The sequence below is a fragment of the Oenanthe melanoleuca genome, chromosome 17 (genome assembly GCF_029582105.1).
Source record: "Oenanthe melanoleuca isolate GR-GAL-2019-014 chromosome 17, OMel1.0, whole genome shotgun sequence".
Lineage (NCBI taxonomy): Eukaryota > Metazoa > Chordata > Aves > Passeriformes > Muscicapidae > Oenanthe > Oenanthe melanoleuca.
Window position 1 is genome coordinate 8,176,071 of NC_079350.1, and position 25,155 is coordinate 8,201,225.

The 25,155-nt window shown below is 45.0% G+C and overlaps 1 protein-coding gene across 1 annotated transcript in view; it reads right to left on the minus strand.

Annotated features, from left to right (window-relative positions):
• The window catches only part of PAPPA (pappalysin 1), a 175,918-nt gene that overhangs the window by 64,635 nt on the left and 86,128 nt on the right, over positions 1 to 25,155 (minus strand). The window contains exons 8-10 of the mRNA XM_056505346.1: positions 21,064 to 21,192; positions 19,390 to 19,481; positions 6,847 to 7,043 (exon numbers count right to left, since the gene is read on the minus strand). Coding sequence (XP_056361321.1) covers positions 6,847 to 7,043; positions 19,390 to 19,481; positions 21,064 to 21,192 — 418 coding nt within the window. The remainder of the gene's footprint in view (positions 1 to 6,846; positions 7,044 to 19,389; positions 19,482 to 21,063; positions 21,193 to 25,155) is intronic.

The following is a 25,155-nucleotide window of genomic DNA, read 5'->3' on the forward strand; positions in this document are numbered from 1 at the left end:
TCTGTTTACATATTTGACATGTTTCCTTGTGCAGAACATGAAACCAAATTACAGAGTAAAAGCCATTATGGCTTTGCTCTTGCACCCTTTTCCATCCCCTTCTCCCATTGCTTGGTTTAGATCTATCTGGGCATTTTTAACTGTGCCGGCTCGCCTGGCACTGCTTCAAGCAGGTTTATTTGCTGTTGCACAGGGAAATCATGGAAAAGCTGGTGAAGCCACATGCCAGGGAGCAGGGAGAGGATGGCCAGGCGGGGGTGGGATGAGAAATGCCGAGAACCCTCCGTGCATGAACAAAGCAGACGTGTCGATGCATTTATGCAAAACCATTCTGCTCTGAATGGAGAGGGACCCAAGACAAACAACCCGGATGGGATGCAGGGGAGCTATCCCACGCTCACTGCTGGACATGCTCTGCATCCCAAGGCTTGTGAGCAGCAGCAGCAGACGGGGAGAGTGGCAGGTTGAGGGGCAAGGGCCGAGGAGGGGGGTCTCCTTTCAGAGCAGTGCATGTTAATGAGCAGTGCCTCTGTCAGGGGGTCCGGCTGCCCAGCTCGCCGATGCCAGGGGGGTCCAAGCTGTTCTCTATTGATGCCTCTATTCTGGGTGGGTGGCTGGGGGTACAGCAGATATGATCATAAAATGGTAATTTGCTTCCTAAAGAAGCACATAATCCCTATTGCTGCCCAAGACAATATTCCTTTCTTGCCTTTCTTCTTGCTTCTAGAAACAACAAATGGCATGGAATTCTGCTCTTGTTTCATTAGTGGTAAATCTCTCTTGGTTCTAGGAAGATGGGACCAATTTCCGGCACCTGAGGATTTTTGGTTTGACCTTCATCTCTGAAAAACTCGGATTGAACCTCTCTGAGAGTACGGTTGGCTGCTTTGCTCTCTGCATCATTCTTTGTTTCTTTTATCTATTTTCTCTACAGTACACAAAGGGAACACAGTGTACCAGCCCCTGGTACTCACTGTTCTGTTTTCCTTAAGATGACTTGCATATGTGCTCTTGAAAAATTATTCTAAAAACCAAGGGGGGGAAGGGAGTGGAAAGAAAGAAAAAAAAAATCCCTTGAGTGTTTGTCAAAATTGCTTGGAATCTCCTCTGACATCTCATTGTGTTCTCTCCGTCCTCCCCTTACACAAATCAGCCAGAGGCTACGACATCAGCCATGGGGTCTGAGCTTTACTCCAGCCAGAAGCAGAGGAGCACTGGAAGGCAGGGGAATGGAGGAGATCCCTGTCTGTCCTGGCTGGGAGCAGGCAGCCAGGTGAGGGGCAGAATCCTCCAGCCAACTCTGAGCTGGCTTTAAGGGCAACGCTCTTCCTCAGCCAACTCTCTGCAAATGAGCCTTCTCCAAGCCAGCCTACCTAGAAATCCCATTTCTCATTGCATTTAGCTCCCCAGAACACTGAGATCATTCCTGAGTCACAGCACTGATGGCAGATGACACATCCTTGTAGCATCCCTCACCTCAGACCCTTCTCATGGAGCACCTCCTCCAGTGAGGCAGAACAGCAAAGCAAACTTCAGATAAGGACCAGTGGAGTTCCTTTGGCTGCAGAATCCAGATTTCCCAGCACATCAGGTGGAAAGCAACGTTTCCAGCCATTAAAGCAAGGAGATGGTGGGACAGTTTTTGTACTGGGAATGAAACTGTGCTATGATCAAGAATGATTAATCCACAAACAGGATGATGTGAGGGGGGCTGACGGAGCTGAAATGCAGATTTAATGACCTCAAACCCCTCCAGGGCTCTGCTCCCAAGCTGCAACTCTCAGCAAGCCCTGAACAGTTTTCTTTTTATCCAAGATAGGAACATTTCCCTTTCAAGACATCCTGAACTTCCTAGTCCTTGGGAGGTTTGGGCTCAGTAATGCCCAGTGCCTGCAATGTCTCTGAAGAATTTTGAGGTCTAAACCTCAAACAGTAGCTTTACCTTTCCATGCTCCCATTTCCACCTCTATTAAATGGAATAGAAGCCAAGCAATGTGCCTGTGATAAGGTTTAATTAATCACTGCACATTGAAAAAAAAAAAAAAAAAAATCACTTAATCCAAGGAAGGAGCATTCCAGCCTGAATTTGCCTGACAGTCAGGGCCAGGCTTGTGACGCAGCTCTCCAGCCTCAGGCAAAAGACCAAATTGGCTGGTCTGTAGTTTCCAGGGGAAATGAAGACAAAATTTTGGACCCCTGGAACTAACTTTAGACTTGGAGACTGTGTAACCTAAGCTGAAGCCCTCTGGTAGATCAGCCAGTACTGGAAATGAGCTCAGCCGTGCACAGCAAACCTACATTCCTCCTGTGACAGCCTGTGCACAGTGTCCAGTTCATCTTTTTCCAGAACTGGTCTCTGATCACTCATGGTTCCTCCATTAATGGTTTTTCTTAGTGGGATTCTGCCCTCATCCTCCAGAGCTTAGTGGTTCAAAGTCTGGCTCGGCTATAAATAACAAAGACATTTGCAAAGCAAATCATCTTATTAAAAATGGGGATTTTTTTATCCCTCCAACCACAACAAAACTCTTACCGTTGAAGAGCAACAGGACTTGGCTGTGAATTGGGAAGTTCAAAAAGGGCCACTTGCAGAGCCGACAGACAGACACCCTCCCTCTTCTCAGCAAGATCACCCCAAAGGAAAGGAATGGCTTCTCCATTAAAAGTTGCAGGTTTCCTCTCTTTCCACTCCTGTTCAGGATTACTCTATTTGCTGGCTCTGCTGGATCTTTGGGGAATTATCTTCAGCATTATATTTATTAGACAGAATAAAACTGCATGGCAAAGAACTTCATCATATTTCTCTTCAATTTTCTTATAGTATTTTCTTACCACTCTTGGAGCCCTTGCCCTGCCATGTTATTTCTTTTAGTAGTCAGGATATTTTTGTGCTCCTGTCTTCCCCTTTTGTGGGCTATTCCAGACATACTGCAATTCTAGACATCTTTTCTGGTAGAAGGTTTGCTGCAGCAAGTCTGGATGAGTGCAATTGTGGGAACAGTAATGGGGCAGGAGGAGGCCTCTGTTTGTGGGAAAGATGTAATAAGAATCCTCTTCCAAAACTTCTTACTCCATAGAAGCCCCTGTGGGGTACCCAGAGGAGAACAGGGTGTGTTCTTTAGTCCGGGAATGAAAACGAATCCCAGGATCTGTCTGTGCCCAGCAGCCTTGGGAAAGAGTCCCTGTTCTGTTAACTGTGCCTGAGCTGTGTGGCTTTCTCCATGCACTGGAAAATCAAGCTCAAACAATGGCATAGGGATAAAAAAAGTTACTTTTATGTATGTATATATATATATATGTATGTATGTATGTGTATATATATATATATGGTTACTTGGTCTAAACAACTTCTACACAGCTAGGAGGAAATTCAACAAAAGTTCCTGGGAGACTGTCCCTCTAAATCAGCAACCCACACCAACAGCCAAGTCTTGAGCACACATTGCTGTGACAGGAGTGACAAGGTCAGGAATCAGCCACCTAAAGACCCATTAGTCCCTTCCTATAATTCTCTGTTGAAAAGGCCCAGAGGGAAGCAGCAGGTGAATCAGTTCTCCAAAAGCAGGAGAGCCACCAACAAGAGGAAGGAGAAATGGCATCTCCAGTGTCCTATGATCAGCCTGCACTCACCTGCCTGTGCTCTGCTCACCCCAGCTGGAGCATCCACCCTGGAACAGTCTTCCTCCAGAGGCCTTAGAAAAATATCCAAATCCTCCCTGCTCAGTACAACTGACTCCAGCAAGAGACACTAACAGGAGCTAATGCACTCACCCAGCATAAACTGTGGCAAAAGAAAACTGATGTGCAAGGAGAAGCTGTTTGCAAACTCACAGCAGAAGCAGTAGGGAAAAGAAAAAACAGCTCAAGAGTGAGCAAAGCCTTTATTGCTGAATTCTTCCTGCAGCTGACAATAGGTAACTGAGCAGCATCTGCTTCCATGTCTGGGGAGGACACAAGATTAGAAATCAAACTGCAAAACCACCCTGCACTGGTGTTTGCATTTCTGTGCTGGTGCAGTGTTGCTGACTGGCCCTCTTTGGCTCAGAATATGATGCTGTCAGTACTGAGAATATTTCTTAATCAGCACTGAAGGGTGGCTGCCAGAAAAGTAGAAGTGGCTGTCTCTCAGTCTTGCTTCTGCAGAAAGGGCGATTGTTTAAAGGGGGGGCTGTTTGACCTTTCCATTTTTCAAATCTGTATCTCTTCGCCAAGGCTATGTCATTCTTTGTAAGCATTTTATTGTTCAAAACAATTCTTATACTACAAACTTTCTTTTTTATCTCCCTTACTATGTTGCCATTCGGCAGCCTCACACTAACAAGTGATGTAAGAGCCATCTCAAACTAACAACTAACTGCGGGTATCTGAGGAAAAGCCAGCTGCAGACATGGGCAGTGCCTGCAGTGAACTGAGCAAAGAGGTCACAGAAACAGCCCTACAATAACAGGAAAGTGCTCTCCAGCTTGTGCTTATCAAAAATCTCCCAACAGTAAACAAGGCACACGGGCAGATATTGCTGAGATACCACAATGACCAACCAACCCGGGATGCAAACTCCTCAGAAAAAACCTTGACAGAACTATGACAGTCATGCAGAGAACCTGGTGTTGAGATATCTAAGGATGAGAAACATTTTAAGTCAGGACATGCTTAAAATGTTTTAAAGTGCCTTGAGAACGCTGGGGCAATGATGAGAGGCGGGGATGGCTGACAAACAGGCAGCTTATGTATTCTGTATATTGCTGGGCACTGCACTCAAACATATCTTTCATGGCATTCCTGATGAGAAGCCAACACAAATACCACTCTGATTAATCAGGAAGCTACCCAGCAACAACACGAAAAGTTTGCCCAAGACCAACAAGCACACAACCCCCTCTGCAAGGTATCTGGGTGAGGAAAGGTGCTCTTTTCATCAATACAGAAAACCCCTAAGGCTCAGTGCTTGTGCAGATAATGAAGCCAAACATGTTTACACACCAGTGATCATTACATGCAGTGATTAGAGGAGATCTTAGGTTAATTTTCATCTCCACAAGCTAACAGACTGATGACCTGCTGCCCCACCTAACCTCTCCAGAGTGACAAGTCAGGTGCTTTCCCAAGCCAACTCTCTTGTTCATGGGGGAAAAAAAAACTTTCCCAACATCTATATGATTAAAAAGGTCAATGAACCCCATGCACTCAAACTGGTGTAATAGGACCAGCCAAGCTAAAGCAAAAATTCTTTTTGCTGGAAGTAAATAGCACACTGTTATCTCCCCAGGGGCCAGGCAATAACAGGAGGCATGTTCCCATTCATTCTGCCAGTGTGTGATATGCCACTGCTCTGCCTATAAATACAACAGCTTTTTTTTTCCTCTTTTTTTTTTTTTTTTTTTTTTTTTTAACAAGACTGTGACAACTTCATCTCATCTGGGTACAACAAACACGCCTGAGTTGTGGCTACACAGCAGGGATTTCTGCTGTGTGTGTGCGTGGTGGTGGTTTTTCCACCACAGGACCATATGTTACCTACTGTGTGGTGTGGCTGAGCTCCTACCAGTGCCTCAGAGAAAATCAGGGCAGCACTGGAGCAGCTGCAGGGGGACAGAATGCCTGGGGACATGCCCAAAAAGCAGCACCTGAACTGTAGACATTGGTCTTTGGTCTGCACAGGGATCTTGAATGGGAAAGAAGTTGTGAAGGCACAAGCAAGGGTCCAGAGGAAAGTTCGTTTTACAGTGTGAAATAATAAATGAGACCATGACAAAAAGTCAATACTGGGCTCAGGATTCTGTCTTGATACTCTGCCAGCTAACCACGCTTTGTGCATTTAGAACTGACCTGGTCATTAATTTGTTACAGACTTGTGCAATGTGAGCAAGGCCAAGTCTCTTGCATAAAGATGTTTTCTCTTGCAAGCCAACTGGAAATGCTTAACATTTACTACTCACAGAGAGATCTGTTTGTCATATCTGTGACACGGCACTCCTCTCTGCACTGCCCACTCAAGACACCTCCTGGATAATGAAATTCTTAGAAAAACTTTTCTGCATCCAACCAGAAGTCAGCCAAAGTTGATTAGAGTGATAAGTTCTCTGTCTCTAGTAAGGGACAACTGTGGGGGCTGAAGGAGGAATATACAAAGCAGCTCTTACGTATGAAGATCTTTTCCCTCTAAAAATCATCAATGAGCAATGTGGGCAGTCCCAAAACAGGTTGCATCTGAACTGCTGCATCTGCATCATGCACAGCTCTGTTTTCCAGACATTTATCTAATGTTTTTTTGAACTCATTGGATCTAATTCTCTCAAAGAGACAAAAGGTAAAGTTATGGTAACTGGAGCTATTTATGTTACAAAGGAGACATAGGAGAAGGGGGTTAAAGCTAATGAATGGCTTTGGGAATGGACAGGACCTTTCTCAGAATAGAACAATAAGCTGCTTTTATGGAACTGGGAGGGAGAAAACACAAAACTATTAAAAAAAGAAAGAACACTCTTTTGTATTATTCGGCATTAGCCTTCAGAACTCATTGCCACAAGCTCGTCCCCTGTGCTTGCTGTGAAGAGCCTGTCTGTCTCTGAGGTGATGATGGTTGGGAGAGGTGACTCCTGCACAGCTCATTGAATCAACCCAGCCACAACTTCAGCCAGTTTGAGTTGGGTGACTGGGACTGAATTTCAACTCATCACTTCTAATCAGGCCCAGAAAGAGAGAAACTGCTGCCAGGGGCCATCCTTGGTGAAGCAGCAAGCGAGCAGGCAGGGGTAGCAGCACCCTGAACGCTGACCACTGAGCTCCCCTGAGAGCATTGCTCCTTGCTGGAGTTCCAGGAGAGGAAAAGGAACGTGCTATCCTTACCTGGCTTGCTGCTGGCTGACCAATGACCACCCACCCTGGGCACTGCTGGTCACTGTGGTGTGAGACAGAGACGTTGGAAGCCCACTGATCCAGGAAGCCTTTGGGAGTGTAAACGCCACAGTCTTTGATGCTGGTCATTTGCTCAAATTCCTCACAGACTCCATCACCATCGTGGAAATAGCATCTGCTGGGCTCATCTGCAGGGGAAACAGAGAAAAGAAACCACTTGTGTCTGCAGGGTAGTTCCTAGGACCTGATAGCATCAGTGGTCATGTGTCTGCTGTGTCAGGTCACTGGGAGGTGGAAGCATTGGTCACTTCTAGGTCATACCAAGGTGATTTAAATAAAGCCAAGCAACAATAGCCAACTTTTGTATTGGGCAATTCCCTGAAGATATTTCCTAATGTTAGGGGGTTTCTGCTTATTTTCATCTATCTCCTTTTAAAAGGAGATAGAAGAAAGCAGTGATAGAAAATATATAGAGAGGCAAATGTGGGTGTTGGCATAATTCCACCAGCTGGGATGGAAAAATGCCAGTGGAGGGTTTGGTCTAAAATGTTTTCCTTTTTATTTTACTTTATTTTATTTTTTTTTTAAGATATCTGCAAATCAACAACAACAACAGCAACTGTGGCTGTAGAGATGGTGAAAACTGCCAAGTTCACAGTTGTAGTGACCAAAGGGCCAAAGAGATCTGTTTATCCAAGGCAGATACAGTATACACAGTGTGAGGGTGAGTTTGCCACATAAACACACGGCTTCAACCAACATGACTCAGATTTGACCTGAAAGGATCAAAAGCAGCAGGAGACTTTATTATCCTTGCCCATTTATTCTGTGGCTTCTCTAATGAGACTGCCAACAAAGATGCCAAATTTTTGAGGTTGTTTCTGTAACACTGGCCCATTAAAAACTGAACTGAGATCCATCTACTCTTTTCAAACAGACTGCATAGCAATAATGACTTTCAGTCATTAGAGTACTCTGTGAAATGGAAACCTTTGACCTGTTGGTATCCTATTTTGTATTGTATTATCATTGCCAGTCCCCAGAGGTATCCAGTTCTGACAGCCTGTTGTATTTTTGTCTGGCAAATAAGCCTGTTGAAAAAACAGTAGGAAATTAGCCAGAGCTGCTAGCTGGACTGATGGAAAGGATCCCTAAGGAGAATCCTATTGGTAGCATTGAACTATCATGAGCTAGGTGTCAGAAAATCCAAGGACTGCTCAGTTTTGAGCTACTTCCAATCTACTAAATCCCCTGTTTATTTTTTTTCTCCTGGTTTACACAGTGAAATACCATCATGAGCCAGAAAAATCAGTTTATTGCTATTCAATTTTTTAATGACTTTCACTCCTTTTCCTCCTGTGCAATATTCCAGGTCTTTAAGAGAGAGTGGCTTTGAAAGAATGGATAAGTCTATCAGGGAAAAACATCATTATGGTTTGATTTCATCACAATCTCTGTGGACAACTTGTGTATGTGGATAAATGTAGGGAACTGTGCATTTGTCAGGCCAGAGCTCTGAGCTGGTGAAAAGGAGCACAAGTCTGGAAGTGTTTCAGCTGTATGAGTGCAGTCCTGAATGAAGACTCCCAGGGTGGCCAAATTTCTTGCCCTTACATGTCACATCTGAACATCTTTCTTTGTCTGGGAGCCACCAAACATATACCCCACCCCTCAAAGAGCTGGGAGGAAGGCGTGGGGGAGTGTTTCTCAGACAAGAGATGACAGTGGCTCCTGGGGTGTCTGGGTGGATGTGCTGATGGGCCCTAAGGCAACCCAGCAGTGCTACCCCCATGGGGCTCATTCATCCCTGGGAGAGCCGTGCCCTGTGTCTGGCCAGCTCAAGGAACGGGTGGAATGAGAATGTCACTGTGATGGCCATGGAGACAAACCCTTGGTTCCCTCACCTTATCCTTTTGTATCTCTAATTCTGCTCCTCTCCCACATCAAGGCATAAGTCAGGTCTCAGAACAGTAGGATAAAAGTAATTGGTTTACCCACTATGTCCCAGTTTGAGTGAGAGACCCAACAGAAATCTCTGAGAAATATTCAGACCTAAAAAGACTGAAGTCAGCAATCAAAAATCTTCAAAAACAAATGCCAAACAGATGAAAATATGCACTTTTTGAAAAAAAAAAGTGCTTCTTTGTAATTTAATGAAAAGTGGCTTATTTCTGTAAAAGCTGGGGGAGGGTGGTGAAGAAAGGAAAATACCTACTGTATTAAAAAGATCTGACCTTCAGCCTATAAACACATGCACAGTCAGATCTGCACAGGTACAGTGACACATCACAGCCCTGCTGCACACCCACACTGACAGAAGCACTGACACACAAACGCATGGGTGCTCCCTTTACACATCCCCGACTCAGCCACCCCCCAAGCAAACACATGCCCACAAACTCAGCCTAAGTTTAGGCACATGCATTTAGACAGTGTTCCCCGGCCTTCCCAAAGCTCTGACTTCTTTTCACGACAGGCACTGAAGCAAGCACAATGTTTATAGAGCAACAAACTCCTGCACTGGCTCCAAATGCTCCCTCCTAATGTGATGATAAATGTAATGGGCTTCTGATAAGATCATGTGTTTGGGATAAAAGAATACTCAAGGCCTACTTCAGCCCGATGACTTAATTCATACTCACGTGGAGGGGAAAGCAGCCTTTGAATAGCTGTGATCCAGGACAGTGTGTGATCCTAACAGAGGCTAATTTGTTCCTGATTAAGCCTAAGACCCCAATAAATCTGTCTGCTTAGAGCCTGCAAAACCCGAGGGAGGAACCAAATGGAGAGCCTGAGATGTCTGAATTAAATGGGGGCTGCCTAAATGATTAACCAAGTCCTGTCATGAGCCCTGGGGATGTGCTGGCCCTGGAAAGCCAGCACATCTATGGGACAACACTCTGCACAGAAGCTGAGACATGAGGCACCCACTTGCCTTCATGTGCTTTGAAAAATGATGAGGGAAACTGGCTTCACAACCCTGGTCACTTTTAAGGAAGATCAGTCGGTCTCATTATTGACTCATCACACAGTGTGCAGTGCTCTGCAGTGAGGGGAGTGCTGGGGAGAGGAGGGGGAGACCTTTCCTGCCCATGAGCTTCCCAGTTCTGAGTGATGGCAAACAGGGGATTGTCATTAAATCCTTCCCAAACATGGATGAGGGCACCAACCTTCAAAAGCCAGATGTGGTGCATTACTGTGTGAGCTGCCAAAAGTTAGCAGAGGTTCTTCCTTCAGGTGTTGAGCACCAGCTCTGACTCCAGATTCTTCTGGTGGTCTTGGATGACTGGCAGGTTACCTGTTGAGCTTTACATTTTCATGGGCAAAGCAAAGAACAACCAGATTGTTTCTTCCTACAACTGCCCTCACAAAATTAGAACTAGCAGGCTTTTCCCTTTCTTCAATGGTGGGAACAGAGCTCCATTATATTCATAAAATCCTGAGGCTCAGAGCCAGAGAGGACAGTGTCAGGAGTGGCGTATTTCTAGGAATAAATAACTAATGGCTTTATTCCTCTAATGATGCAAAATGTTTTTTCTGTTCTCTTCTTAACTACTGTGACACTAAATGCATCTGTGGCCTTGGCAACATGAGCTAATTTTTGTCTCCACAGAGGTCCAGAGGCTCTCAAGACCTGGTGATGAGGACAGTGATTGACCTGCACCATGAACTGTGCTTATCAACACCATGGACTTCACACTCCAAAGATGAATCTGATTTGAAGGAGATAAGGAGGAAGGGAACATAAGGGATATTTGATTTGTCTTCAAGGAAAAAAATACTTCAAAAAATTAAAAAGCAGTTGCCTGGAAATCCAGGTTAAATCTAGAACAGTAAAATGTCTGCAGGCATAGCACCTGGCAGCAGGAGAGAGCGTCTCTGGGGGATTGACAACAGATGCTGGAGGATGCTGAGCTGAACTCAGGAAACACATTTTCATTCAGACAGCCCAAGCTCCTTTTTCCTTAGAAAGTTCTTACTGAAGGCAGAAAAACATTAGGGTCAAACCAAAGTTCTTGTCTTGCCCTTGTTTTGGGAAAAGGCTGCCTCCAGTTCAGCAAAATTTCTGTGACATCTGGGAAACCCTGAAGGAGACTCTGTGGCAGCATCAACCTGGAGAAGTGTGACTTGAGGAAACAAATTGACAAGACCTGCTTTGCTAACTCCTGAAATCAGGCTTTAAGATCCAAAATAGTCTTGGGGCTCTTGTGCGTTGCACCAGAAAATGATGCAAACTCCATCTCTCCTTGCTTCCTAAGCTGCCTGAGCACAGTGCAAGAGGCAGCTTTTTGTACTGAAATACAGATTCTTCTTCTCGGGTTCAGAAATGAAAAAATGTCCGAGATAACAGAGGTGGTTTAGTGAGCACTGGGAAGTATGTACCACATAAGCAGGTAACTCCCCATTACCTTTAGTTTGAGGAGAAGCTAGAAAATCAACAGCAAAATGAGTGAAGCCTGATAGAGGCCAGCAAGCAGACATGCAGGATATCTGTGATAGGCAGCCTTCCACCTCATGGAATAAAGAAGAAAGAGGGGTAAAGAAATCCAAGTCATAGCATAAGGCACATCCTCAAACGAGGCTTTGAATGTCCAAGCAGGGTCGACAAAGTGCTGGGGACAGACACTGGGGGCAGCTTCCTGTTTTCAGTCAGGACGCAGTGATTGGCATCGGCATACTCTCCTTTTGTGCAGTAACTACCATTTTCTTAAAAGGCCAGACAAAAAAAAAGGAGCATTTTTAAGCTCAGCTATTTACTTAGGGATGTTTCCAACTATAACAAGCCTCATGCCACATAACTATTTGTCCAGAAAAAAAAACAAAAGTTAAAAAAAAACGGGGGACAAAAACGCAGAAGCATTGTCTCAGAGTAACGAATTCTTGGAACAGAACAAGATTTGCATTTTAACCCCTGAAAGGTCTGTCCAGAGGTGTGCAGACCTTTAGACACAGCAAACCCCAGGCTCACCAAAGTCAGCAGCTTCTGCAGAAGCAGGGTTTTACCAACACGTCACTTAATCGGCATCTCCAGCACTGGTGTTTATGTTCACACAGAGGAGAAGAAATGTATCCAGAGGTTTCTATCACAAAAGGGGAAATAATTCCACTGTAGATCACATGAACTTGGCGGCTGAGTGACCATAGAACCTGCTCCATTTATTTCTATGGGAGTTTCACCTTTGGCTTCAGTGGGAAGAGAGTGAATAACATGGCCTGCTTCCAGGATATCTGCTAATCTCTTCTTTAATATTGAAGAAGGCAGAGACAGAGATATTTCCTGCTACAGTAAAATATTCAAGAGTTACTTTCCTTCCTGGATGTTCCAATTGAAAGGAGGAAAACCATTACACGGAGCTTGGGCAGACCTTTCTGAATAAAGTCGCATATCAATAAATGGTGACGTCTTCCTTCAATGAAATAAAACAGACACCTTGGAAATGAAGGCGGCGTGGGTGTTGCAATCTTCTGCGGAACATCCAGGGGCCTCACAGGAGGCTTTTTTTCCGTGGAATATGACAATCATGTCTGAGCATCTCCTGAGCAGAGCAGGCAGGGATAATGCCTTTGCAGAGTGTGGCTCCCTGGTAATTCAGCTGCCTCGTGGAAATGCATTCCTGGGTGTGACTGGCTTTCTTTGTGTGGTGGGACTCGGCTCCTCGCTATGATATAGCAGTCGGAGCACCAGAATTATGCAATTGATCTGCCTGCTGCAGACAGATACAATTACAATTCCCTCACAGAGCCCGGCACTGAAATTTGATATTTCACCTCCAAGAACATGAGTCTTTGTCACTTAAGAGAAAGGATACTTCCCGTGGCTGGCAGTGGTAGCAAGACCTTGTCTGAGCTATCACTGCCAAAGTGGCCATCGCCAGCCCTGGCAACCAGGCATGGCCAACAGGACCCAACACAACCATTCTCATCCTCCTGGCAACCAGGCACGGCCAACAGGACCTAACAGAGCCATCCCCAACCCTGGTAACAAGGCATGGCCAACAGAACCCAAAACAGCCATTCTCATCCTCCTGGCAGCCAGGCATGGCCAACAGGACCTAACACAGCCATTCCCAAAACTGGCAACCAGGCATGGCCAACAGCACCTAACACAGCCATCTCCACCCTGGCAACCAGATATTGTTGTAAGAGCACTTACACATATGTTCTCTTCTCACCTCACCTCCTTTCCCTCCCTGGATGGTTGGATAAAGCAGTGCCAAGGAGACGTTTTGACATTACGCAGATTTATCAGCTTAACTTGGAAACTGTTCAAGTGAAAGTCTGGAGATTTCTGTCACACAAGGGAATAACCATTATGACCATGAGAAAGGTGGCCAGCATGGCCCTTTGAGACACCTGGCACAGTTGTTTGGGAGGAGGAGCACAAGAGTAAAAACCCAGAGGTGCCCCTTCCCAGGGAAAACAAAGTGCTTGTTTGTGCATGTGGTTGGATGTTACTGCAAAGGAAGGTCTTGTGCTCAGCCTCATCCTGTGAGCACAGTTGCTGTTGAGTCACAGAGGATGCTCTGAGGATGGCAGTGTGTGGATCCACAGAGAGTAATGTGTGAGGGATGCAACAAGCAGAGGAGTAATTCTGCTGGACTCTCATTGTATCTGTGTCCTGAAAACTAAAGCTGGATTGAGCTGGGTTGGAGTCACTGGCCTAGGGAAAAATGCAGCCAAATACCACTCCAGCCCACATTCTCCCCCACAAAAAAGCATCTGTCCTTTGTATTTTGCTGCCCAAGATGTCTGCTCTCTCTGCTCTGTGGCTCGGCTGGCCTTCCTAGGATTGCACTATTAATGATGACAGTCTGAAAATCACTTTAAGAGACTTTACGAGGATGCTGTGATTACTAACTTGCCAAATGACTGCTTAGACATTTCAGAACATGTAGCCACACTCCCGCGAGCTGCAGGAAACAGTCAGCTTCAAAGTATTTGCCTTAAGCTGAAGGAGTCACACAAATATCATCTGAATAACCCTGGCCAGTAAATTCATGACTATTTGCCATGAAATTCTGCTATAGAACTTCAGCTGCTTTAACAACAGCAACACTCTTTCCCAAGCTCCTTGGTCAATGCTTTCACCTTATTGATGCCCTGGGAGATGCTGAGTTTCTCTTGCAAGGTGGCTCTGTTTCTCCCATGCTGTTGTTCTACTGAAAGCCCCTGGCAGGGTCAGCCAAGGCCTATTTAATGCTGGTGAAAGAAGGCAAAATCACCATTAGCTGCTGCATGGGGCCACGGTTTGGGCAGCCAAAGCTGTGTTCATGTGCAGTAGTATGAGGAAGGGAGGGGGAGAGGATGGGAGCGCTCTCAAAGCATGCCCACAATGAATATGGATGGTCATCCATCAATTTATTTTAAGCACATTACTTCTCTGTCAGAAAGGGAAAAAAGGAAAAAGAAAGAAAGGAAAGAAAAGACATATAAAATTAGGTTTGTGTCACTCATTTAACACTGCAATTTCCCCAGAGGATTATGCACCAAACAGAGATAGCAAGCTCATGAATATTAATCATTTCCCTGAATGCAATGCAGCCCGCCAAACAATAAGATTAGGGGAAAGTGCTATGCTTAATTTATGGATAATGGGAGAGGTAAAGGATAGAGCTCCCACAAAGGTAAGGCTCACAGCTGGAGGGAGAGGCCTCTGAGGAGGAGGAAGACAGATCCAGATTTGTAAGGTAGCAGAAAAACATTTGGGGCCAAGCAGGAGCAAAAGAAAAGGTGTTTAAGGATCATTGTCAAATTAAAATCATATTTCTCCCTGAACAACCACTGGTGACTAATGTTCCAAGCATGCCAGAAATTGGTGGTAAATTCAAGAGCTAGATATATTTATTTTCTCTTTGCTTTAGCTCTGTCTTTTCTTTGTATTTTATATCCCTGAGGCCCTGATCCCACACACCACTGAGATGTGTGTCTAACCTGAAACATTCCCGTTCTTCAGGGTGACCACTCCCATCTGGAAGTCAGTGGAAGTGCTGCCCTGTTTTGCTGTAAAAAGGCTTTAGTCAAGAGTCCCTTATAAGCAAAGGAGATAAAGTATTGCAATAATAACACCAATAAGATGTGACTGAAAACCCCATAAATTACCTGGCAAACTTAAGGGGAGATAGAAGTTCTGGAGCTACTTCCCAGCTGTGTTTCAATGTGTCTATCAGTCTTTACTCATCTCTTTTCATATTACTTTCTCTCCCCCTCCCTCCCTTTTTATTGATCTCTGCATCTTTTTTATTATATCCTTCTCTTTCTTCAGCACTGGTGAGCTAAATCAATGCATAATGCACATCCCACTCCACAAAAGGAATGCAAATGAAAGCCGGGCTCTTTTTCAATGTCCCACATATATCTGGGTGCGCAGTGTTGGTGTGTGGGAGAGTGCACGCCAAGGACAAGGTGCTCAGCTGGGCCTCAGACACCCATTTCTCAACACTCCGCTGGGAATGGATCAAGTGCTAAGCCCCGGGTTCCCAGCACTGCGAATCATAACTCTTACAAATGGGGTCTGTTTTACACAGGACACGTCGGGTTGAACTTGGCTGAGATCCGCGGTAACCGCAAAAATCAGTTATCCTGGGAGTAATCAGGAGCAAGGTGAAAGGAAAGCAGCCCAGAGGTAGGAGAGGGGTTCATCAGTCACACGGACATGGCTTTGAATCACCTGTCTCATACAAATCAAAAGGCAAAGTGAAACTTTCCCCGTGAGACGGAATTCTGCGTGGAAGAGATAAAAATACGCAAAATGCACTACGTGAAGTGGCTGTGTGGGGAGGGGGGAAAGGTAGAGATGATAAATTTTACGATGGGGAAGGACGAGACTGCTGCAGAACTTAAAAAAACGGAGCACTGCCAGATGCTTCCATTAATTAATTAATTAATCTCACTGTCGCTCTTCAGCATGTTGCAGGAAGAAAACGCTATTAATCTTTTCTGTTTTCTGTTACTCGGCTTTGTGCTCGGAGAAGGCCAGGACAGCCTGACAGTGAGACCACACAGTTTTCTTCCCTGCCTCCCGCCTTCCTTCCCCCACACCCCTCCTCCCTGGCAGAGCAGATTGATCCACTGTTATCTGATTAGAGAGGAAAGAAGGAGGAAAAACAAAAGCACGACAAAAAATAAAAAGAAGTTTAAGTTTATTACAGGCACTAGCGCAAAGTGTCTTGAGAGCCTTGTGCCATTTAGCCAAAGGAAAGTTGGACCAATTTAAAAAAGCCCATAAATGCCATGATCCTAAAAGGCAAAGGGAGGGAGAGAGGCAAAGGGACACCTGCAAACAGGCTGCCTCCATCCCTGGAAATATCCAGAACGCAGCTGAACATGACCCTGAGCAACATGCTCCAACTTTGAAGCTGGCTCTAACTTTGAAGTTGGCCCTCCTTGGGCCAGAGACCTCCAGAGACTCCTCTGAACCTAAATTATTCTGTGATTCATGGCTCTGAATCTAAAGCCTGGTGGTGCTTGCGGGCTCTGTTGTATTTCTCTCCTACCAAGCGAGGTGACTTGCGTGGTCTCTGCTTTAGGAAGGAGGCAGGAGCCCACTTGGGCTTTGCTATCAAACCTCCTCCTCTGGAACCCGCCCACGACGCCCCTTCAGCCCCGTCTTTAGCAAACAAAATGTTTAGTGGTTCTTTCCAGCCACGTGGGACCCAATCCTGCAGACAATTTGTGACAAGCATTGCATTCACTGTTGTGGTTAGATTTGCTGAAGTCTAAAGAATGCCTTGTGGTAGTTCAGAAACATGCCTGGAAGAAAGCATTTGCAAGATCAAACCCCGAGGCCCCCGATTCAGCAAAGCCTCTGAACATGTGTTTGAGGCTCACTGAATTCTTTGGTGAAGGGGAGTGATTCCCGGGGCTCTAAAGAGCTACATAATACAACAAAAACATCACTGAAAAAATAACACTCTCTGAAATAACTGCTTGTTGTTCTACAGGATTATAACATGTGTTAGCCTTGTAAACATGGAAATAAATTACACTTATTTTTCTGTGCTACTCAAATGAGGACCCAAGAATTCTGTATTTTCCAGGAAAACACCTCACCAATATCAAAGAAGATTTTTGTTCAGCTTAAGGCAGTGGATTAGGTCTGATATCGTTATATTGTGGAGAATGCTGAATTTCTGTTCTTTTTTACTATTATTTATTATGTAATATGTACAGCCACTCACTTCCCCAACATCTTTATATTTTCTGGTGAGATTTTAATGCTTGATATACCAAGCAGAGTATAAATCAGCACTGCTCATTTGTCTGAAAGACAAACTAGCAGTGTCTCCTAAGCTCTTGGGGTCATAATTCATGGTGGTCCATCTACCACAAGAGCCAACAGGATGTGTTTCACAGGTATCAGCTCCTCTGAACCTGGCCTGGAGATCTGAAGGCAGTGTTTGCCTGAAAACAGCAGTGGGGCTGCCCTCACAGACCCTGCACAAGCACTGAGCCCATCACCACCACAGCAGTCACACCAGCACAACTGTAAAGTCACACAACCAAACATTTGTAAGGTCTCTGTTCCCGCACCTTCCCTTTGATTCAGCTAATTTGATTCATCTGAGTCCCTATATTCAATATTTCACAAGCAACTTGATATCATTTGTTTTGTAATCCAGGATCTGTGCAAACCACAACTTTCAAAGCCCGTGACAAACAAACAACTTTTTTTGCCCCTGGAATTCCCCTCTCCTTTCCAACACAAGCAAATCTGAAAACCCACTTCCTCTGTCATGGAGTAGAAAATTCTGTATGTTTTAGTTGCTTCATTTTCTAGTCAGACTGTTGTCAGCTTGGTCCCACACTCTCAGGAAGCCCTGTTGCTGCTCCTGGAGTTGGATGGGGGATGAATGGTTGGATGATGGTGGGTGGATGATACAACTGGACTACACGATCCTAAAGGTTTTCCCAACATAACCAATTCCATGATTTTATGTACAAAGGCATAAAGCAGACTCTTGCACACCCCTGGAAGGACACCAGTGTGTAGTTCAAGGCTTGGAACACTCCACTTTTACTCCTGTCCTTCGACTTACTTGGAGCATTTTGCAGCTCCCACCAAGCCTACATCACCTGGTTTCATGGAAAACCGATGGACACGGGAGGACCTGGGTCATGTGCTATTGTAACACTGGGATGTGGTCAAAGCACAGACCTGGACCAAGGAATTCAGCCCTGTTCTTGAGCAGGGTGACACACACAATCATCCAGCACCAGCCCAAACCTTTGCTGGAACCGGCCTCACACCACGCCTGATGTCCGGGGAACCCAAAACATTTGCGTAAGTGTTTATCCCACTTTCAAAATATTATGACTAAAATCTTTCAGTGCTCGAGGCTCTAAGGCAGCAAGAAACACAAATGTAACTTCAAGACCACCACTTGTCACAATTAGTCGCAACCATAAATATGCCTGATTTCAATGGAACTATTTACATATGTAAATAAGTACATTACCAAATCAGTTTTCAAGTCTCACAGTGTGGGATGCTGGAGTAAAAATGTAGTTGTTCTGATGAGCCAAGCAGTCCCCAGTTTACCACCCAAGGCAAACATGGTGCCTGTGAGGTCCATTCCACATTGTTCCAGGCACAAGAGATAATGGTCAAATTGCCAAAAGGAGCAAATTTCAGACTTGCCAACATTACATTATGTGCTGAGGACTGATGCCCTAAGCTGAAGGCATGGGATCACTACATGGGACAGAGTGTTTGCTTGGGCAGTCCAGATGAGGAATCTCATAAAATGTCTTGAGAAAAATCTGACGCTTTACAAACATTAACTTTGGTTCCTGAAGCTCTGCATGTTTTGTTCTTTCCCAGACCTCACAGACCCCTGGGTGGAAAAAGCAACTCCACAACATGGGGCTACTCCACCGAAGGTGCAGTGCAAATTGGTCTCCATTTCCCTTCTCTGTCCCCAGCATTCCTAGAGAGTTTAATAAATATGTAAAGCTTGCAACTGCAGCCCCGATAGCTCGAGCATCTTCCGGCCTTTGTGCTTACAGGTTTTGCTAATCAGAGCAAACCAGGCCTGCAAATGAAATCTGATTAAGTAGTTTTCACCTCTGAGAAAGGGGATTAGCCAGACCTTTGATCCTCAGATATTGATTTGCAACTCAAAGGAGGTGTGACCTCAGCTGGACTTGCTTCTGGTCTCAGTCCCTTCCCCTTTCACTCCTCCTCCTGTTTACCAGAAAAAATCAGTTCATGTCTTCTCACGTAGTCAGATCTAAAGCCTATTGAAGCCAGTGGAAAACCACCCACTGACTTCAATGGGCTTTGGATCAGTCCCACAATGGCTGACTTAGCCCTAAGTCCTGGGCTGTTTCAAAGCCAGCAGAACCAATTTCCCATCAAAATGACCAGAAGCTGGGAAGATATGTTCACCTTTCAAACCTACAAATTCCACCTTCTTTCCTCTCTCCCATGACAACTCTTCAGCTGGAAATGCTGAAAGTACTGCTGGTTTTTCCCTTGCACTCTGCACAGAGCTGTTGCCCACCGTGGGTCGAAGGGCTGTGAGCCAGACTTACCGATGCAATTAAAGGACAACTCCTGCAGGCAGAACAGGGAACAGCCATCGCCGTTTATCTTGTTCATGTCATCGCATTCTTCCCCCAGTTCTCTGCAGGCAGGGCACACACATGCAAAAAGCAGTCAGCTGGCAAAGTAGCATCAACCTGATGGTCTGTGCAACCCCTCCAAACAGCCCCAAAGCCCTGATACAGTGGCTTTGTGTGCCCACCCCTGAAATACCTCTCCCTTCCTCCTTAAGAGAGGACTTTCATCATTCCTGGTTCACAGGCTTGCCTGGCCAATTCCCTCCTGTACATGTGGATACCACTTGCTGTTCTCTGATGAGGATATGAGCAACTTCCTTCAGGCTGGTGTGGCTGTAGCTCAGCAGGTGGGGAAAAAGAGAACAGGAATCTCTGGAACTCTTTGTATTAAATCTGGAAGGGCCAGACTGTGACTCCAGCATGGGAATAAAAAGGCATAAAGCCTGGAGCTGGGCTATTCCAGGTGGCAGCACTTGGAGGAGAGCAGTCAACAGGGATCAGGTGTGTTGGGGGCAGGGTCCTGCCTCATCCCAACCCACATGACTGTGGCAGCATGTGGGGAGAAGAGTGGGAACCAGATGAGAAAGGGGCTGCCACAGCTGTGAGTGGGGCCACAACCAACCAAGCTGTGACACAGTCTGGTTCCTGCTCGCTTCTGAGGCAGCTCAGCTATTGTTTGACACTTGCTGCAAAGCCACAAGTGATGTTTGAGGAATGTGCAAACATAACAGTAGCAGAAAAGTTATGTAAAGCAAAATTAATCTGTCTTTCTCCACCTCTCTTTCCAGGATTGCCCTGGATTCATATGTTGTTTGATTGTTTTCTTTGCTTTTCTTGCCTGTTGGGCCCTTCCTGCAAATATTTGCTGCCAGGTATATCATCTGACAAAGTTGTGCTGTGTGATAGCTGATCATCATTATTTCAAGCAAATAATACTGACTGGATTAAGCACTTGCTTGTTGTTACTTCCATAGTTTAAATAATTAAATTACCTAATGCCAGGAAGCTTTGAAGCAGCAGCCTTAAGGGCCAACATAGTAAAAGAATAAACTCTAACATAGTTGTGAAGGATTGTTTTACATTTTCAGTGGCCTGGGGACTAGTGAGAGAGGGGAGCTGATTGAGAACATGCAATTCCCAGCACTCTCCCTCAGAGGCCATATCTACCTCCTCCAAATGTATCCCAGCTCTGCTGGTCAGTCAAACAAGGGGTTGCACCAGGAACTTGGCCCCAACATGTGGCAGGGTTTTACCCAGCTGCCACACACATGGGACAGCACATCTCAGGACAGCAGTGATGGCTGTGTGCATTTTTCCAGGTCTGTGTAGGAAATGTCATATACATGTATAAAGATATGGATACATGGGAAAACAGCATAAACAGCACGGAGCGTCCTTGCCTATCGATCCTGCTGTCTGGACTCCATTATCTGTATCTCTGTCTGCATCTCCTGGTGCCAGGAGAGAAGGGCCTACGTTACAATTAAATGTCATCATCCCGGTAATCATCAAGCACGTGAGTCATTATCTCCAGATAAGAGCCAGCCTAACCTAAGGAGACATCAGAGGTCATCAATTCTTTCCTGATCTCAGATTCTGGCTGAGGAGATGTGCCCCCGTTTATCTGTTTGCTCGCTGCAGACTTACATTTGGATAATCCCGTCTCCGCAGTACCCACTGCCGGAGACGTACACGAGCGCGGGGGAAGGCTCGCTCTGCTCCGTCCCGGACACAACCACCACCTGGTATCTGTACGTGCTCCTGTCGCTCAGCTCCCTGCCAGACAAAAGGAAACTCGGTGATTCACACAACAAAGGCAGCAGCAGCAGCAGCAGCAGGGAAAGAGGGGCTGGAGCAGGGTTTGGCTGCCAAAAAAGCAAGGTGTAGTTCAGTCAGCTCCTCCCAGCCTTTCTACCTTGTTTTGATGGAATTAATTTTTGGTTGGTTGTCTTATTTTTTTGTGAACACAATCTGCACTACCTTTGTCTATACTTGATATGGGTGCAGCTCTTGAACACCTGACAGCTAAACCATGTCCTGATGAAAACCATGCATTTTGGTGAGCTGCTGCTTGCATCTCCACCTGCTGCAGAGTTGGCATTGCACTGACACCATGGCAGAGCCAACCCTCACCATGAGATGTGGGAAACACTGAGAGCATCACCAACAGTACAGCCAGCAGTACTTCAACACTGAGGAACCAGCCCTGTGCCTCACTGTGTTCAGCTTTGGACATTTCTTCTCCATGTCAGGGACAGCACCACCAGCAAATCTGTGCCACAGTTCTTTTAAGGAATTCAAAATACCCTGTTATTCATTATTATTATAAATACTCATTATTTCCTGAGCAGCCCTGAGCTCAATCTAACTGCACCTGGAGCCAGTGGGAATGTAATGATTAGTGTAAGCTGAGGATATTTCAATGATGGACAAATAAGTTATCCACTTCACATATGGGCATTAAAACAGTAGAGTTAAAAGGATGGTTTCCTCCAGAGCAAAAAATAGGATACACACCATAGCACCGGATCAAGGTATTAGCATCGAAATATTCACAGAAAGAATTAGCAAACTGTTACATATTTATGCAGCCATAATTACTTAAACTTGTGCATCTGTAAATGAGGAATAATATTTTTCATATGCAATATGGGAATAATATAAGCCTAATAAAAATGTTTAGCTCTTTTACACTATCAAGACTCAAAACCTTCCTCAAAGAAACTCATTGCAGTTGTCCTCATTGTGCCAATTTGTAAAGCCATGGAGTGGCCAAGGCAAAATGATTTGCTCAAAGTCATCAATCAGGTTAATTGCAGAGCAGGAAAGGCAACACAGCTCTTCCCTCACCCTGCCAGTCCTCTGCTCACTGCACTCACATTGCCCCAATTACTGACAGCAATATACATGGCTTTTTGTCACAGGAACTTGGTCAAAAAGCATCTACTAATGAAGTGTGTACTACGAGGAGATAAATCTACTACTCAGAGCAGCAAAGCCATTCAAGTGGATATCAATGAGTTACTGAAATCTTTAGGTTCATGAAATAAGTATCTCTTTACAACATTCATTAAATTAACAATCATGACTTAAACTCCAATATCCCACATTATATTTTACAACAAAGCTGTTTCTCATGGATACTGTGCCTGCAAAATAACTGGCATTGAATGAATTGCACGCCAACAGCACTGGGATCTGACTCTTTGTTACTAACATGGCAGTGGAATGGGAGTGAAAGTCAGTGGAAGGAAAACAGAACTGGCTTTCTCATTCCTTCTGCACCTGATTCCTGTCAGCAACAGTCTGTGGCTCCTATGAGCTAAATTTGAGAGTTCATGTAGCACAAACAGTATGTTAATTCACCTACAGGCTGGGGAGATGCCTACACAGATATTGGTAAGACTGTTTATTCAATCAAAGTGAAAAGTTTCAAACTTCTGCCTCTTGGGACTTGTTTAAAGCAGCTGGTTTTCTGGGAGAAAAAAAAATAAAAATATAGGAAGTAACTAAAATGGCCAAACACTCACTGTAGTAAAATAATGAGGGTTTTTCTCTAGATTTCACTCCCAGATAAATTCACTTACTAAGATGGGAGGTTCCTCATATATACTGATGAAATCAAAGCAGAGCCAAGCTTTGATTATTAAAGAGCAGTTATTTCTCAAGTTCTGTCTCAAAACCATCTCAAAACCATTTGTGCAATATTTAAGATTAACAAGTACACTTGCAGAAATGTGGATTTTGTCACTGGGGATCTGCTAACCACAAAAAAAAAAAAAAAAAAATTCAATATTTTGAAAATAGTAATGAATGAACAATTGGGTCAGCTACAATGTAAATAAAGCCACTCTGCTTTCTGATGCACTGAGATCATGGTCCTGAGTGCAAAACAGGAGTTTTCAGATTCTGATTTTTGGTGTGATTTCCACCAATGCCTCCAGGTGATGGGGCAGGCTATGTGCAGTGAGTGTGCCTTGCACAAGGTTTTTACTGGAGGAAAGTATTGGTGTGCACATGTAAGCAAAGGGACAACAGGAAAAGCTTGCATTTGTTGGGAAGTTTGCAGAATCCAATGAAGGAAAATCTAGAACCAAATCAAACAGGAGAGAGAATGTAGTGGTTATGAATTACGAGGTGGTTGGAGATGAATGTGTACGTGGGTGAATAAGACAGAAAATTAGAAATGAAAGTTATTTGGTGGGGAGAATTCTGGCCTATTTAATTGTATGGATTAAGAATGGAAAACTTTGTGTGGACATGGAGTACATTGGCTGCTGGCTTTGTGGCACTGTGCTCTAACCCTCTCACCTGCTGCACATCGGGGAGGGGAGATATCCAACTGCAACCTGCTCGAAGATGGAAAGCTCTTGGAGCTTTGTGTTGTGACAGGCAAGTGATCCTTCAAATTTAGTGACACAAAAAAAACCCTAAACATTTATTCTCCGAAAAGAAGGTTAAATCTCTGGCTCCTTACACATTATTTGCAGTCTGGTTCCCCTTAATCCTCTGCAGTTTGGGTAAAAAATAAGAGCTATTAAGTTATTTATGCTTGTGATACCCCAATATCCTTGTCTTAGGTTAAAATAAAAAGAAAGGGAAGACAAGTGCCTGGAGACATGTGGTCCCTGTAGACCAATGGCAGGCCTGGGATCAAGTCTCCAGTGGGGCCAATCTTGCCCATCCTCATCCCAAATCCCCTTCTGAGCAACCTGAAGATTCACAATCTTCTCTACATTGGGGGCCAGCAGGGGAGCCCCAGGGTGTGACATCCAGGGCAGCACCAACAAACCAGCTGTGCCCAGAGGAGCTCAGAAATGGGATGTCTGCTCCAGAGGGGCTCTTCAGCACCACACAGGCAGAGCTGGAGATGAGGCTGGACTGGAACATCAAAAAAACACCTTAGGAACTCAAAACTGAAGCCGTCATGCATTCAGCTAACCCTGGCCTCACACAAAGAGTGACGAAAAGCTGACTGAGATGCATGTGGCATTTCACGATTCAACAGCTGGAACGTGAGATACTTATATCCTCCTGAACTGTAAATGTGTCATATTGGCAGCAACTGAGAGTTTTAGCATTCCTTCACAGTGCCCACATTTTGAAGAAATATGGATGCTAAAAGGATGATATGTGCAGTAATCCAGTCCCATAGTGAGGGAGGGAGGAAGGAATGCAAGAACAGGGAAGGGAAGAGTTTATTTCCTCTTTATAGTTATAGGATACCAAAGTCAATAGTACAGACTATCTGGAGATGTCAGCAAGGCAAGCTGTGCTCCAAGTGGTGACAAAAGTGTGATTTTTGATCATTTATTCCTCTCCCACCTCCCCTGGGAGCTGGTGGCACAGTGACAGCAACAAGGGACACTTTCCACTCTGCTGCAGGACCCAGCACACGGCAGCTCCGTAAGATGCTGCTTAAGGAAGTGAGAGAGAAGAACATCTTTAACATCAAGGATGTGAACAAACACTCTTCAGATGTATATCTATGGTCTTATAATGACCTTTTCTAGAACTGAGTAAGCCACATTGATTGCTGCAGCTCCCACCTGTGGGGAGGCAGTCTTATTAAAAAGCAATGACTCAAGCCCTCTGCTTAGAGGGGGAATTAGGACATGCTGTGTGAAATACCAGGAGGGCAACTTCCCTGTCTGTTGTGGCAAGTGACAGATCCAGGGTCAGGGATATAGAACCCTCTAATTCTTTTCCTGTTTTTACTGGGGAGGTTGGGCAGTTGAG